This window comes from Rattus norvegicus, chromosome 14 (assembly GCF_021556685.1).
Source record: "Rattus norvegicus strain SHRSP/BbbUtx chromosome 14, alternate assembly SHRSP_T2T, whole genome shotgun sequence".
NCBI classification, from domain to species: Eukaryota; Metazoa; Chordata; class Mammalia; order Rodentia; family Muridae; genus Rattus; species Rattus norvegicus.
The window spans coordinates 5198426-5214104 of NC_141547.1; the positions used below are offsets into that span (position 1 = coordinate 5198426).

The 15679-nt window shown below is 44.0% G+C and overlaps 1 protein-coding gene and 1 long non-coding RNA gene across 2 annotated transcripts in view; one reads left to right on the top strand and one right to left on the bottom strand.

Annotated features, from left to right (window-relative positions):
* Pkd2 (polycystin 2, transient receptor potential cation channel) overlaps positions 1-15679 on the bottom strand; it is a 43225-nt gene that overhangs the window by 6878 nt on the left and 20668 nt on the right. The window contains 5 exon segments of the mRNA NM_001191934.1: positions 7-128; positions 3089-3187; positions 9580-9700; positions 11115-11296; positions 13483-13650. Coding sequence (NP_001178863.1) covers positions 7-128; positions 3089-3187; positions 9580-9700; positions 11115-11296; positions 13483-13650 — 692 coding nt within the window.
* LOC148001195 (uncharacterized) lies at positions 10252-12374 on the top strand. Its single transcript, XR_015637245.1, has 3 exons — positions 10252-10688; positions 10946-11313; positions 12142-12374. It is a non-coding gene; the product is annotated as an uncharacterized LOC148001195 (long non-coding RNA).

Below are 15679 nucleotides of genomic sequence, written 5' to 3' on the forward strand. Positions count from 1 at the left end.
CCTCACCCTTTCAGGTCTTGCCGAAGTTCATCAAAGTTTAGCTTGCCACCACCTTGCCGGAGACTCTCTGAAATGGCGTCTACGGTGTTTCTTTTAAGTTTTAGTTTGACAAGTGCTTTTTGGCAGCCCTATTGGAAAAAGAGGAAGGAAAGAAAGACAAACGGCATGGTTTTTGTTTATCCCCCTTTTGGGTTTGGTCTTTCGGTTACGGTGGAACTATTGAAAGTTCGGCGCTTGGTGGACGGTGGCTATTCAGGGACAATGAATTGGTGAAAGTAACGAATGTAATCTCAGTGTGTTACAAAAACCCGAAGAAAACTAGAGTCTTTCAATAAATCGGGAGCTAAGAGCCTCTTCCATAGGTTAACATATGCAGGTTGACATTTGAAGTTATAATTGACACTTGAAATACAAAGGGATACATATATATCTCTTTGTAGCCCACTATGAACTCCATAGCTGTTTGCTCCCCGGAATACAGAGGAAAGAACAGCAGCATTGGGTCCTTTAGTTTCCATAGAGTAGTAAGAAACATTTCTGAAACTCCGTGAAATCACGCTGAGCACTTTTAAGAAATTAGAGGCAAGCCTGAGGAAATTTGTCAGAGGTAGATTACCTGCCAGTCACTGCGAGTACAGGCTTCGTGCTCAGGACAGAAGAAGCAAGGCAGAGAAATCTTGCTTTGTATGGTAAGCAGGGCTATCAGGTTGAAATTGTGCAGAGTGAACAGAATAATCAAGAGCTAAATAGGTTGTTTTATGACCTTTAATTTCCTTATTAAAACACTTTAAAAAATCCCTATGGTTATGAATTACACATTCGCAGAAACATAAAACCAAGCCCAATATTTACTGAGTGCATGGAAAGTTAAACCACGAAGAGCTGGGGAAATGAAAGTGTTTAACTTCTTTGTAAACATATCCAGAATTGTGAACTCGGCTTGTCTTCTATGATGCTGTCACTCGCTTCAGTGGGAGCTGAGCATACTTGCTCTATGTTGGCGAATTATCATACCCTCCCCACAGAGGGATCAGCTCCTAACATGTTTTCTTTTTCTCGTTTCTCATTGAAAAGTATCCCTCTGTTTGAATGAGAATGGCTTCCATTGTATCATGTATTTAAACGCTTAGTCCACACTTGGTGAAACTATCTGGGGAGGACTGTTACCTCTCTATTTGGCATGGCCTTGTTGGCGTGTCACTGGAGGGTAGACAGACAGGTAGAAGCTCACGCAGTTCTCAGTCTCTCTTCTAAGGCCGACTAGCTGATAAGATGACGAGCTCTCAGCTCCTGCTCCAGTGCCCTGCCTGCCTGCTTGCCCTGCCTGCCCTGCCTGCCTGTCTGTCTGCCTGCCTGCCTGCCTGCCTGCCTGCCGTCTGCTGTCACATTCCCCACAGTGATGATCATAAACTCATCCTATGAAACTGTAAGCAAGCCCCAATGAAATGCTTTTCTGCTAGTTTCCTTGGTCACGCTGTCCCTTCACAGTCATGGGACAGTTACTAAGAGACCCCTCCAGAGTTAACCTAATATTTATTTGCAAAGGTAATTCTCTCTCAGCATGTTTTCATCATAATGTGCTTTATTTATTTTGTGATACACCGATCTTCACCAGGTCGTTTTAGCTGTTTACCTGACTCCGTCAGACGGAGGCTGGGACTCCCTTCTACAATCAGGTCTTTGTCCTACCAATCCCCACTCCTTCACGTCCTCGTTTCTCTGCTCTGTGTTTACCTCTGCTGGCCCATTCTCTTTATCCTAGCCAAGGTTTTTATTCTTCTGCTTTTAAAAAGGCATCACTTTTGTTTATGTGTGAGCAACCCTGTGCAAGGACAAGGGCGTGTGGGTGGCGGTAGAGGCTAGAAGAAGAGTCTCAGGATCTCTGAGCTGGAATTACAATCAGCTGTGAGCATCCAGGAGGGTTCCGAGAACCAAACTCAAATCCTCTGGGCGAGTGCCCATAACCACGGAGCTGCCTCTCCACCTCCCCTAGTCATTAAACAAATTATGTGGTGGCTTCTCAGGGGAGACGAAAGAGCAACACTAAGTGCTTGGTGGTGTCGGAACCAAAGAGGAGATGTTGAACCACCAAACAGCAAAAGAGCGAAGGGTCGCTCAGAACCTGGCCACTGGGTAAGACACAAGTCACTTAGTGGTAATCGGTGGACTACGCAGCCAACAGTGGACTTGGTGCTTGCTGTTGCCCACGGTATTTTATGACCAAACGAATTTGAGCCCTGTTGTCCAAGGCCTGACGCTATATGAAATAACGTAGTGACTGAACTTTGTGAATATCAAAACTCTGCTGTGCGAAGGGCTTATGTACACAATACAAAGTTGTAAAACACCGTCAACTGTGGTGCCGAATCCAAGATGACAAGAATCCAAGGCTCAACCAAAGGACTAAAACAAAATTCACAGACAAGGGGGCTTAGGCTTGAACAGAAAAGTGGTAAAGGAGCTGGCGATCCTACCTTACGCAATGAGAGGGGCATCCTGTGTATTTATATTACTCACCCACTTTTATGTTAGTTTCAGACTTAAGACAAATGAAGCCAAGGTGAGAACAAAGCACTTCCCTATCCTGCCCTTCCAGCTCACAATAATGATTTCACACTTGTTGAGAAGGTGTGAAAGACATTCTTAGGCACCACAAGCTGTGGCCTTGATCCAGAAGCTTTTCCTTTGGTTTTTACAGCTCTCACAGAAGGATGGGGGTAAAAGGGGAGTCGCTGAGATAGAAGAGCTGGGAATAGAAGTGAGACCCTTACAGTTTGTTGTGAACATAGGACTCCAGAGCACTGAGTAAGTAAGAACCAAAAAGCTTATTCTAGAATCTAATTCAGACCGTAAAAGGACCCTCAGGATTTAAGGCCTAGCCACCAAAGAAAACATTTCAATTATTTCTGAAATAAAGCAACCTACCCTTCAAATAACTTCAAGGACTCAACATTTATTTGGTGAACTGATTAAAATATATAAAATAATATATATAATATATTATATATAATATACATACATACATACATACAGACACACACACACACACACACACTACATAAACTGTGGGAATTAGGATATAGCCTACCTTTCTGATAAGGTCTGAGAGTTCCATTTCTGCTTTCTGCTGGGCCAGATCTGATTTCACCTCAGAGTAGGAATCATTGATGATCGCCAGAAACATGTTCTGTGTGTAAATCAAAGGATGAAATTCAAATACACTTTGGTAGCAATATAATAATTGAGGCGTGCCTTTTGTTCCTCACTTTATCCAATCTCAGTAATTATGAAGCCGTTAGTTAAATTTTGCTCTCATTCCCAGAAGCAATGTTTTCTCCACTAAGTCAGACCAAGGAAGTTTCATTTATAGAGAGCCGTCTTGAGCTGCTTAGTTGTGCCAAGTGAACACAAGTAGAGTCACTTGGGAAGAGCTAACCTCAAATGACAACCTGCCTCTATAGCAACTCTGTGGGCCCCGCCCACTGTGGGCGGTACCATCCCTGGGCACACGGTCCTGGGTTGATGATTGGCTTGAGAGGGTCCAGCCCACTGTGGGTGGTACCACCACTGGGGATAGTGACCTGGGTTGTTTACGAAAGCATTCTGGGAAGCCAAGGGAACAAGCCAGTAAGCTGTCCCACTCCTCCAGGGTCTCTGCCTCAGTTCCTGCTTCCATTTCCCTGCCTCGATTCTGGCCTTTGGTCTCCTGCGCTGACTATGAGGATGGGTTGTAAGGTGTAAGCAGATAAACCCTTTCTTCTCCATGTTGCTCTTGGTCAAAGCGTTTTATCAAAGTGGGCAGAACGCATTTTTTGACATATTTTGCAAAGAGACAATAAAAAGCAACAATGTATTAATGTATTTATATAAGATGGTAGAATTATTATCGTTGCTTTTTTCTGCTTTTAAACTTTAAGTTATTGTGCAGAACTCTAAAGAGCTATTCAAGTTTTTACAATCGATTTAATTTAACTTTTCTTCCAAAGTTTGTCGATTCACACGTGAGGTACACAGAATGTATTCTAAAGAACTCCAATGACTTCAGCAAGTAGACCTAGAGTAAGCCCAGTGTAAAGATCAGGCAGGATATTTGTGGAAAAGATAAAGACTTTAGAGTATATCAGACTTGGGTTCTCGTCTCGGTGCTACCAGAAAGAGATCGTGGGAATTGCCAGGAGACCGGAAGGGGTCGAAGGAAAGAGCAAGCAAATAAATCCCAGGAAGAGATGAAGAAAACCAACAGAACCCCAGTCTCTCCACCTCGTACTGTTTGTAATACATAGCTGGGCTCGACAACGTCCAACCTGTTAAAGCAACTTCAACTGCAGCCTTCACGTCAGACCTTCCAACCTGAACCCTCACTCACACCGCAAAGAAATGAAAGATTGCTAGTCATGTCAGCTGAACCTCGTACCTATGTAACCTTGAATTGCAACTCCCAGAATTATAGAAAAGCTAGTAAGAAAAGCCTAAAATGTGGGATTCTCTTGAGAAACCTGAGATCACCCTTGAAGTGCGTACTCTTCGTTTGTGATAAACTTCCACACAGTTCCTTATGTGTCTTGCCTTGTAACTCTTTCTCCATAGAGACAAGAGCCAGGAGTCAGTCAGGCTTCTGTCTCTTACGATCTTCACAAACATGGTCCTGGCTACAATGACCTGCATGTGTTGTGCTGAATGCATGTGTGTGGCTGTGTGTAAGATTAAGTGCACAAGCAAAGGCCGAAGCAAGTGCCTTTTCTATTGTCTCCCTCTTACTGCCTTGAGACAGGATCCCAGTAAACCTGAGGCTCATTCATTGGCTGTGTTGGCTAAGGAACAAGATCCAGTAATCTACTTGCGCACACCCCTGTCTGGGTGCCGGGTGTTCTACAGGCAGAGGCAGACGCGTTCTGTTGACTGCTGGAAAGTCAAACTCAGGTGCTCACGCGTGCAGAGCGATGATCATTCTTCCCCAGTAAGCCATCTCCCAAGACCCTGTTTGACTTTTTAAAAATATAATTGTCTTTTTATTTTTTGAGATTATAATATAATACAACTGTCTTTTTTTTCTTTTTTTTTAAACAGTGCTTCCCTTATATGTATATCAGGCTGGTCTCAAAAACACCTGGCACAGCCTGTGAGTGCTGGGATTGTCTGTCTCATTTGTTTCAAATTTTGTTTTGCATTTATTTTCTTTTCATGTGTGTATGGAGGGAGCCCTTGTGTGCCCATTCTTGCAGGTATGTGTGGTGCTAACCCCTGCAGGTGTGTGTGTAGCTCACCCCTGCAGGTATGTGTGGAGCTCACCCCTGCAGGTGTGTGTGGAGCTCACCCCTGCAGGTAGGTATGTGTGGTGCCACCCCTGCAGGTATGTGTGGAGCTCACCCCTGCAGGTATGTGTGGAGCTCACCCCTGCAGGTATGTGTGGAGCTCACCCCTGCAGGTATGTGTGGTGCCACCCCTGCAGGTATGCATGGCAACCAGAGGATGCCTTCCCCACTCACTTCTCCCTCCACCTTATGTATCAACACTGGATCTTTCACTTGAACCCAGAGGGCACTAGCCAGTTGGTTCAAGGGAACCCACCTCCACCTCCTGAGTGCTGGGATTCTATGCTGGCTGCCTTGACTGAGCCTAGGCGGAGAATGCACACCTGATCCCTCAGGCTTGGACAGCAAGCACTTTAGCCAGCAAGCCATCTCTGTAACCCCTCGCTTTGCATTTATAAAATGGGAGAGGTAACAGGACCTCCCTTAAACACTGTGCATGCAGGTTAATGGGACAATCGAAGCTGTGCTTAGCCAGGTCCGAATATGTGGGGTCTAATTGCTGCTGTTTACAAAGGTCTAGTTACTCTTCCTGACATTCCCTTCCACGGTGGTAATGTAAAGTTCTATCAGTTTGCAATACCTCCTCAGAGCACTGCAGCAAGTAAATCAGATCAACTTTCTGTGTGCTGTCTGTATCTGGTAACAGTGGTTAACTAAAAGAGGTATATTCAACTATGCTTGCTTTCCCCATGAGTTTGTGAAACCAGAGAAGTCCAAGCCCTATCCCTCATTTCATAGCTCCCTCTGCTGTGTAACACATCACCAAATGCATAAACACTATAATCTACACTACATATTATGTAAAATATCTATATAAGAATACAGTGGCTCTGATAATATGTATCCAGTAACTCGTGAATGAATATTAAGATTCTTATTCAGTGGTGAATATAAATCTCTATCAATTAAGGAAGACTAATGTTTAGGATTGGATATCAGAAATTACAGCAGAACATAAACTAGATATAAACCCTCAGGGGTGTGCTCCACTACACATGAACCCTCCGGGGTGTGCTCCACTACACATAAACCCTCAGGGGTGTGCTCCACTACACATAAACCCTCAGGGGTGTGCTCCACTACACATGAACCCTCAGGTGTGTGCTCCACTACACATGAACCCTCAGGAGTGCTCCACTACACATAAACCCTCAGGGGTGTGCTCCACTACACATGAACCCTCAGGTGTGTGCTCCACTACACATAAACCCTCAGGGGTGTGCTCCACTACACATGAACCCTCAGGAGTGTGCTCCACTACACATGAACCCTCAGGAGTGCTCCACTACACATGAACCCTCAGGAGTGCTCCACTACACATGAACCCTCAGGAGTGCTCCACTACACATGAACCCTCAGGAGTGCTCCACTACACATAAACCCTCAGGGGTGTGCCCCACTACACATGAACCCTCCGGGGTGTGCTCCACTACACATAAACCCTCAGGGGTGTGCTCCACTACACATAAACCCTCAGGGGTGCTCCACTACACATGAACCCTCAGGTGTGTGCTCCACTACACATGAACCCTCCGGGGTGTGCTCCACTACACATAAACCCTCAGGAGTGCTCCACTACACATAAACCCTCAGGGGTGTGCTCCACTACACATGAACCCTCAGGGGTGTGCTGCACTACACATAAACCCTCAGGGATGCGCTCCACTACACATGAACCCTCAGGGGTGTGCCCCACTACACATAAACCCTCAGGTGTGTGCTCCATTACACATAAACCCTCAGGAGTGCTCCACTACACATAAACCCTCAGGGATACGCTCCACTACACATAAACCCTCAGGGGTGTGCCCCACTACACATAAACCCTCAGGTGTGCTCCACTACACATAAACCCTCAGGTGTGTGCTCCATTACACATAAACCCTCAGGAGTGCTCCACTACACATGAACCCTCAGGGATGCGCTCCACTACACATAAACCCTCAGGGGTGTGCCCCACTACACATAAACCCTCAGGTGTGCTCCACTACACATAAACCCTCAGGAGTGCTCCACTACACATAAACCCTCAGGAGTGCTCCACTACACATAAACCCTCAGGGGTGTGCTCGACTACACATAAACCCTCAGGGATGTGCTCCACTACACATAAACCCTCAGGGCTGTGCTCCACTACACATAAACCCTCAGGGCTGTGCTCCACTACACATAAACCCTCAGGGGTGTGCCCCACTACACATAAACCCTCAGGAGTGTGCTCCACTACACATAAACCCTCAGGAGTGCTCCACTACACATAAACCCTCAGAGGTGCTCCACTACACATAAACCCTCAGGTGTGCTCCACTACACATAAACCCTCAGGAGTGCTCCACTACACATGAACCCTCAGGGATGTGCTCCACTACACATAAACCCTCAGGAGTGCTCCACTACACATAAACCGTCAGGGGTGTGCTCCACTACACATGAACCCTCAGGAGTGCTCCACTACACATAAACCGTCAGGGGTGTGCCCCACTACACATAAACCCTCAGGAGTGCTCCACTACACATAAACCCTCAGGGGTGTGCTCCACTACACATGAACCCTCAGGGGTGTGCTCCACTACACATGAACCCTCAGGGGTGTGCTCTACTAAACATGAATTAAATGGTGAATTCTATGACATTTCCAAGAAGTAGACATAGACAGTGGCAGATAAAGGTTCTTTAAAGGCAGTCTTAAAGACAAGAACTGAGAATTCTCTTCTGCTCTTGTGTCTAACTTAAGGAGAGGATTTTATACAACCTTGGTGCTAGAAGTCATCACCTAGTGCAACACGGTGATCCTGTCCTATTTGATCTTTTCAAACCATCACTGATATGTCCTCATGGGTGGTAGAGGCCATTTGAAGAGTTGGCAGCAGGACATACTTCATGCTTTTAGAAATCGTGGCAGAGAGCCAGGTGCTGCAAAACCCACCGGACTAACCACATCAGAGGGCATCAAAGACCCGACAATCCCGCCTTTCCCTTAATTCATAAGAGGAAGGGGTCAAAGAGTACACATGGAGGGATCCATGGCTCCAGCTGCATATTAGCAGAGGATGGCCTTAGAGGGCACCAATGGGAGGAGTAGCCCTTGGTCCTGCCAAGGCTGGACAACCCCAGTATAGGAGAATGTCAGGGTGGGGAGGGGGAACACCATCACAGAAGAAGGGGGTGGGGGGATGGGATGGGGGTTTATGGACAGGAAATTGGGAAAGGGAATAACATTTGAAATGTAAATTAAAAATATCCAATTAAAAAAAAAGAGGAAGGGGTCAGTTAATGACATGTTAATACCCAGCCACTCTATTGGCAAAAAAGCAGGGTGTGAATGAATGGACTTGCAGGGTCACACTGTCCCTCTCATCCTAGCAGTAGTTATTGAACACTTTGTGAGCACCATCTGCCCAAACAGGGACACGGGTAGACCTTGGAGATGTGACACTAAGTTACTGAGATATAATTGTTCAAACTTTCAGAAAGGAAAATCTGGAAGGATAATAAATAGCATTTGGATGGAATATGCCTTCTCCCAAGTTAAGCAAACTTCACTGCACACATTCTCTGTGGACAAGTAGAATGTATGACAAGAACGACTCAAATTTTACTTAATTTAAAGCTAATGGTAACAGTTATTCCAAATCAAGAGACTCGGAGGTATTTTAAAATGTATTCTTGGGAGCAATTCCTAATGACTGTTAGATTTACTTTTAAGTTTAATACATGTAGGGTTTTTTTGTTTGTTTGTTTTGTTTTGTTTTTTAGGCAATACATAGCCTGAGGACTATGAAAAAGTTGAAATAGTATCTTAACCTTGACATGTCATAATTTGCCCAACAACAACTCTTGACATCCTATTTCTAAGTTGTTAGTTCCTATTTTATCAAAGAAAAGAGAGAAATGGGAAGTCATATTTTAGCAAGGCACTAAGGAGGCAAAGCAAAAAGTGACACGGTGATGCAGAAGGAGGTGGTACACTGAGGCAAACCGCCATTTTGGGAACTTGATGAATCTGTATATTTTATAATTATTTTTACAGTCATTAGATACACACACATAGATAATTGAAAGACTATGGGGAAAATAAATTATCTTAAAACTATAAACCAATAAAATAACTTTCTAGAATTAACTTTTTTTCTGTTTTTCATAGTTTTATTTGAAGTGATGGGTGGTCAAGAATGAGAGAAAAGAGAAGGTGGTGATTTGCAAGCATAAAGTTTAAATCACCTCACTGTAAAAGAAATATATATATATATATGTAATATATACATACCAAAAGAATGAAGAACATAAAGAACACAAATGTAGTAAAATAAAGTGGCCCCAAAACTCGGTTAGCTTCCTCGATCTCTGCGAAGTTGATATCACCCAAAATGATGCGGAACTGAGTGAAACTAGGAAAAGAAAACAGAATACAGTCCAAAAGCAAACAGTGTCCGCAGGGGACACGTGCTTACTAACGGTGATTCGCCTGCTGGCATAGCTTGGGAAGTCTGAGAGAACCACCAAAGAGTTAAACCACTGATCTCTGGGAAAGCCTCATTACTTGTATTGTCAACTGATGATGCCTTCTAGGATAATAGCATGGTTTCACATTATTTATACCATTTCTACTTAATAGTAAATCTGACTATTAGATGATTTGTATAGCAAGAAGACATGATCTGGGTAAAACCTAGCAATTCAAAACCTTTATAATAGTCATGCTTAGTCTGAAGTGAAAACATCTTTAAATAATAACAATGATAACTTGAAAAATGGCCAAAATAGTAGGATTCAAAGATATTAGGGTTCAAAGGGCCAGCACTCTCAGTCACTTAACATGAGATCATAGAAGCTAGATGCTGTCAGTGACATCACTTTCCTTCCTGCTAAATGTTGTCAGTGACATCACTTTCCTTCCTGCTAGATGCTGTCAGTGACATCACTTCCCTTCCTGGCTTTCATCAAGAAGCAAGAGTAACTGAGGATCCCTGCCTACAAAGCCACATTACTCCCACAATTAAGAACTTCTGTTTCTGGGGTTGGGGATTTAGCTCAGTGGTACAGCGCTTGCCTAGGAAGCGCAAGGCCCTGGGTTCGGTCCCCAGCTCCGAAAAAAAAGAACAAAAAGAAAAAAGAAAAAAAAAAAGAAAAAAAAAAAGAACTTCTGTTTCCCTAATCACTTGGCCACTTCTTTATGAATGGCATAGAACTATAATTCAGAATATAGTAGTTTGGTTTTGTCTTTGCTATATTTGGGAACACTGGGGGGAAAAAAAAGATTTGTGAACCGGATTTAGTTTCTTCTATAATATTAGAAATAGGTTTTATCTCCTAGAAGCTGAAACAATAGGCAACTGAAAAAACAGGCAACAATAGTCAACAGGCATGAAAATGCAGGTAAATCGATGCCTGAGGTTGGGAATGAGGGGTAGGGGGAGGGAGGAATGAGCCTGGGGGTGGGACCCAGGGCTAAGCATCCTATTCATGTGTGTCTCCTCCCGCAGTTGGCCATTTAAAACCCACCCAAGCTGGAGGTGGCAAAGATCTTGATCTTTGGACTAGCGTTTTTTCCACAGCCATTCCACTCCATCCCACTACTTAAATGCTGCTTCCCTAAGAATCAACATCGCAAAACATCTGCTTTTCTATTGTAGGAAAATGTTTGTGGATGGGTCAAATAGCGACAAGAAGAATATTTTGCCATAAAGAACGTAGTCGCATCTAGATTAAACTTATTTTTAAGACAACTTTTAAAACTTTACTATTGGACGATTTCGCACACGTGCATGAAAGCCTCCTCTTCTTCAAGCCATAGATACTTACATACACTCTTGGAAAGTACTGAAGTCATCCACCTGAGTGCCAAAGACAAGGTACGCCAACTGGGCATATGCCAAGAAGATGATGAAGAACATGATGGTGAAGCCAAAGAGGTCTTTGGCACATCTGGACATGGTCGTGGAGAGCTGACTCATGGTCCTATTGAAATTGATGAATTTGAAGAGCTGCAAAGGGAGACAAGGTCAGTATGAGTGGATGATACAAGGAGGTCCGCGTAGACAATGGAATTCTTCTACCATAAGAGGGAGTGGGATGGGCTACGCGCCGTGACAAGGACTTTGAAAGCTAAGTGAAATACCCAGATGCAAAGCCTCAAACAGTGTATGACTCCATTGGTTTGAGGCACCCTGAAGAGTCAAATTCACCAGGACAGGAAATCCAATAGAAAGTTGGTGACTCAGCATTTCCCATTGGGATTACGAAAATTGTTTGGCAAGACGCAGCGGTGACAGATACTACGCTGCGCCACGTGCTTCACGCTTCTGAAGCGTGCGAGCGAATCAGTGAAAGTGACCTGTGTGACTGACACTTATCACAGTGAAGGAAAGTAAGGGAAAATGATTTACTTTGACTTCTTGCCTCTTTCAAGTCTCGGAATATCGACCTTGTCTTTCAAACGTATTTGTTGAGTACGTGGAGCAGTCTAGGCAGTTACTGTCCCCAGAGCTGGGAATGCAATATGTAAATTATTTCTTGCGTTCCTAACTCACGCTAGGTGCCTTCCTCAATGGTGAGTATGGCAAAGCTTCCGCCCCCATTCTGTTCACATCTTAAGTTGCAGTTATAATATAGTGAAAACATGTTTAAATGTGACTGGTAAATAAGTAATCATGTCCCCAAGAGGATTAAACTAAAATGGGGGTGGGGGAAGGACACTAGCAAAATATAAAATCAGAAAATACTTTTTGTGCATCTCTGTCATTTACTGGAGTACCATTATGTAGGGGTAACTATGGGAAACTGTAATTATATCCAATGACTTCTTCAATCCTGGTATTTTTCTCCCCAGACGCCAGCCAGACTGGGAGTCAGCTGAGTCTGCCTGTGAAGCCCACTGAGCACGTGGACAAGGACCTAAGTGCAGCAGCTGAGGCCGTAGCTGACAGCATAGGCGGCAGGACAACGGATGCAGACCACGGCAGAAGGCTGTGCGCAGAGTATCAGGCACGGTTCCTGCCTGGAACAAGCCAATGGTCATGTTTTCGGAGGCAAAGCAATAAATAAATAGTAACTCATGCTACACATTACGAGAGAACTCTCTAGAATCTCACTTAGTGGTCTTTTATAAACTGTTAAGTTTCTCTATTGTTATGATCACTATTACTTATTAATGGAACTCCTATTTTTAATTCACTCATTTATTCTTTAGTGCTGGAATGGAACCCAATGTCTCCCAGGTACCAGACGAAGTCTCTGCCCCTGAGCGACTCCACCAACTCCTACTAATTTTATGGTAATGTTTGATGTTGGTGCCGAATTCTCTTGAAAAAGCAATAAATGAACGAGAATATGAAGAACTTAATGTGGGTCCATGCTTTCGGTGGACCTTCCCAGTGTCAACAACTCAGGAACGCACATAAGCCGTTGGGTAGGAGCCTTCTCTGAAAGCTGCCTTTGAGAGCTTGCTGTGGTAGCCCTGACACAGTCGCCATTAGCAACACACAGATAGAATGTGACTGTTAGGGTGGAGGAAGTGAAGTTTTAGTTATGTTAAACTTCATTTAAACGTACAATGTACACAGAATCGGGAGCTATGTTTGCACAGCACAACCACAGAACCTGACTTGGGAGCTGCATCAAAATGACTGAGCCTTTCTGTCTCCAGAATTCGGGATGTGTCCTGTGATGCTCTCGGATCTACTCAGGGATCGAGTGGGAAAGAAACCGCTCAGATGAGCTTCTGAAGAAGCTGTGGAGGGGCGGGGCTTCCTCTGGCCTCCCAGGAAGAGGCAATCCTTTTATTAAGTGCTTCCAGCTGCACCATTTCTTTTGCAGCCTGACTTCTTTCTGAGTTCCCTTCGCATACACGCTAACCCACATCACGTGAAATGGTGATCTCTAGAGTAGCCCGCGTCCCCAGATCCACAGGACAGGACACTTTACTACATATTTTAAACAAAATGCAAGGATCAAAAGGCAAGTGGTTTCATCCATAGCAACGGGAAGGTTTACAGAAGCCCCCAGGTACGAGACTGTAAACTATGCGGCAACCTCATCTGGCCATTTCAACTGGCGGGAATCTATGTCTTCCAACGATCGGTGTGATAGATAATAATAATAATAATAATAATAATAATAATAATAATAATAGTAATATGCATGTATATATGAAGAATGTGACATAAGTTACCTTAATCCAGACCAAAAATACCATGACGGCAGCTATATTGTTGAACTGTATTTGCCAGTATGCCACATGCTCAAAGTTGGGGAAAGAATTTTGATCTTCGAGAAACTGTAGCAGCCCCTCAGCATTGGACATCCGGTAAATGTTAATCATCATGGCTACTACGGACAACTGGAAGACAAAAGAGTTATATTCATCTCGTCACTCTAGGAATAGGCAATCTACCTTGAAATGCCTAATTTTTTTCTACTGGTGGATTGATTAAAGGACTGACGATGTTACTCGGCTGACAGCAGCAGGCAGCAGCCAGCAGCTCTAAATGTGCAAACAACCTGCAACCGACACTTCCTTAGGAAGAGACATCAACAAAGTACACGTGTGCAGGCATTATACACAGGCTACACAGAGGAGATTACACAAGACCAAGCTCTAATTCAGAAGGGAAGGCCTTCTGCCCAGCTGCCAATCACAGCTGAAGAGCCAGACAACCCACCCCTCCCCACCCCCGCAGGAAGTCTTCCTGGTGAGCCTCCCGCCAGAGCTCAAATTGTCTTTTCCTTCCGTTTTGGATACTCTAAATTATCGTGTACTGAGACTCGGTTGAGAGGGGTGAGTCAGCAAATCCAACAATAATCTTTTATCCAAAGCCCAGATAATTTATCATTCAGTCAAGACGTTTTTAATACAAGAACAAACAAAAAGCCCAAAACGCCAACAACAACCACAAAACAGTATCACATTGGTTTTCCTTGTTTTCTTCCAAAATTAGGAACGAGAGGAGGAAAAGAGAGTTTTCGAGGATATGTGTGTTGTTAAAATCACCCTGAATTTTTCTCTGTAATTCTCATTTCTATCTACATAAGACGTTCCTCCCCACACCAGAACACAACCTTTAGGAGGACAGAGGGTTGGGCTGTCCTGTGTGTCCCTGTGTCTCTAAGGCCTGGAGCACAGCCAGGTGCCTGGTAGGGTAGCTTTTTCAAATAGATGACTTATTTTCACCAGGGAAGCTAAGCCATCAACATTATTTAATGTTTAGACTTAAAAAAAAGATTTATTTATTATATATAAGTACACTGTAGCTGTCTTCAGACACACCAGAAGAGGACACCAGATCCCATTACAGATGGTTGTGAGACACCATGTGGTTGTAGGGAATTGAACTCAGAACCTCTGGATGAGCAGCCAGTGCCCTTAACCGTTGACCCATCTCTCCAGCCCTAAATTTAGACTTCTAAAGTACTTTTTCAGTAATTCTAAAATTTCACTGGCTAGGACAAAGGGCGAGCTGATGACAGAAGACTGGAGGCTTCAGTGTATCTGCTGGAGAAACAACATAGGAAAACATGGGGAACCACTTCAAAGGGATTTTGAGATGTTGGGCTTTGGGCAAACTTAAATTCAGCTGGATAAAACAAAAGTCCTTTTTGCATTCCTTCAGAGGTTTGCTAACCTAGGGGAGCAGGTGTGGCAGAGGAATGGCCTTCCTTCTCCTCAGGCAGCAAATGCTTCAAAGGAGACATGGCATGGTCTTGATCGAGTCCTGGCAGGACTAAGGTTACTCTAAAGTTAAAAGCTACAGGAAACAAGTCTTCAAAGGGATGCTGGCAAAACACTGTGGCTATGGGGCCAAAAGACCACCACGCTCAACTCTATACCAGCAACTTGTAGCCTGGGATTGCCAACGTGGACACAGTTCACTGGTGTATGAAGAGAAAACCTAACAGCATGTGTGTGTGTGTGTGTGTGTGTGTGTGTGTGTGTGTGTCTATGTGAGTCTGTGTATGTTTGTGTGTGTGTGTCTCTATGTGAGTCTGTGTATGTTTGTGTGTGTGTCTCTATGTGAGTCTGTGTATGTTTGTGTGTGTATCTCTATGTGAGTCTGTGTATGTCTGTGTGTGTGTGTCCGTGTGTGTCTCTATGTGAGTCTGTATGTCTCTGTGTATGTATGTGTATGTGTGTTTGTGTGTGTGTCTCTATGTGAGTCTGTGTATGTTTGTGTGTGTGTGTCTCTATATGAGTCTGTGTATGTTTGTGTGTGTGTGTCTCTATGTGAGGCTGTGTATGTTTGTGTGTGTATCTCTATGTGAGTCTGTGTATGTCTGTGTGTGTGTGTCCGTGTGTGTCTCTATGTGAGTCTGTATGTCTCTGTGTATGTATGTGTATGTGTGTGTGTGTGTGTCTATGTGAGTCTGTGTAT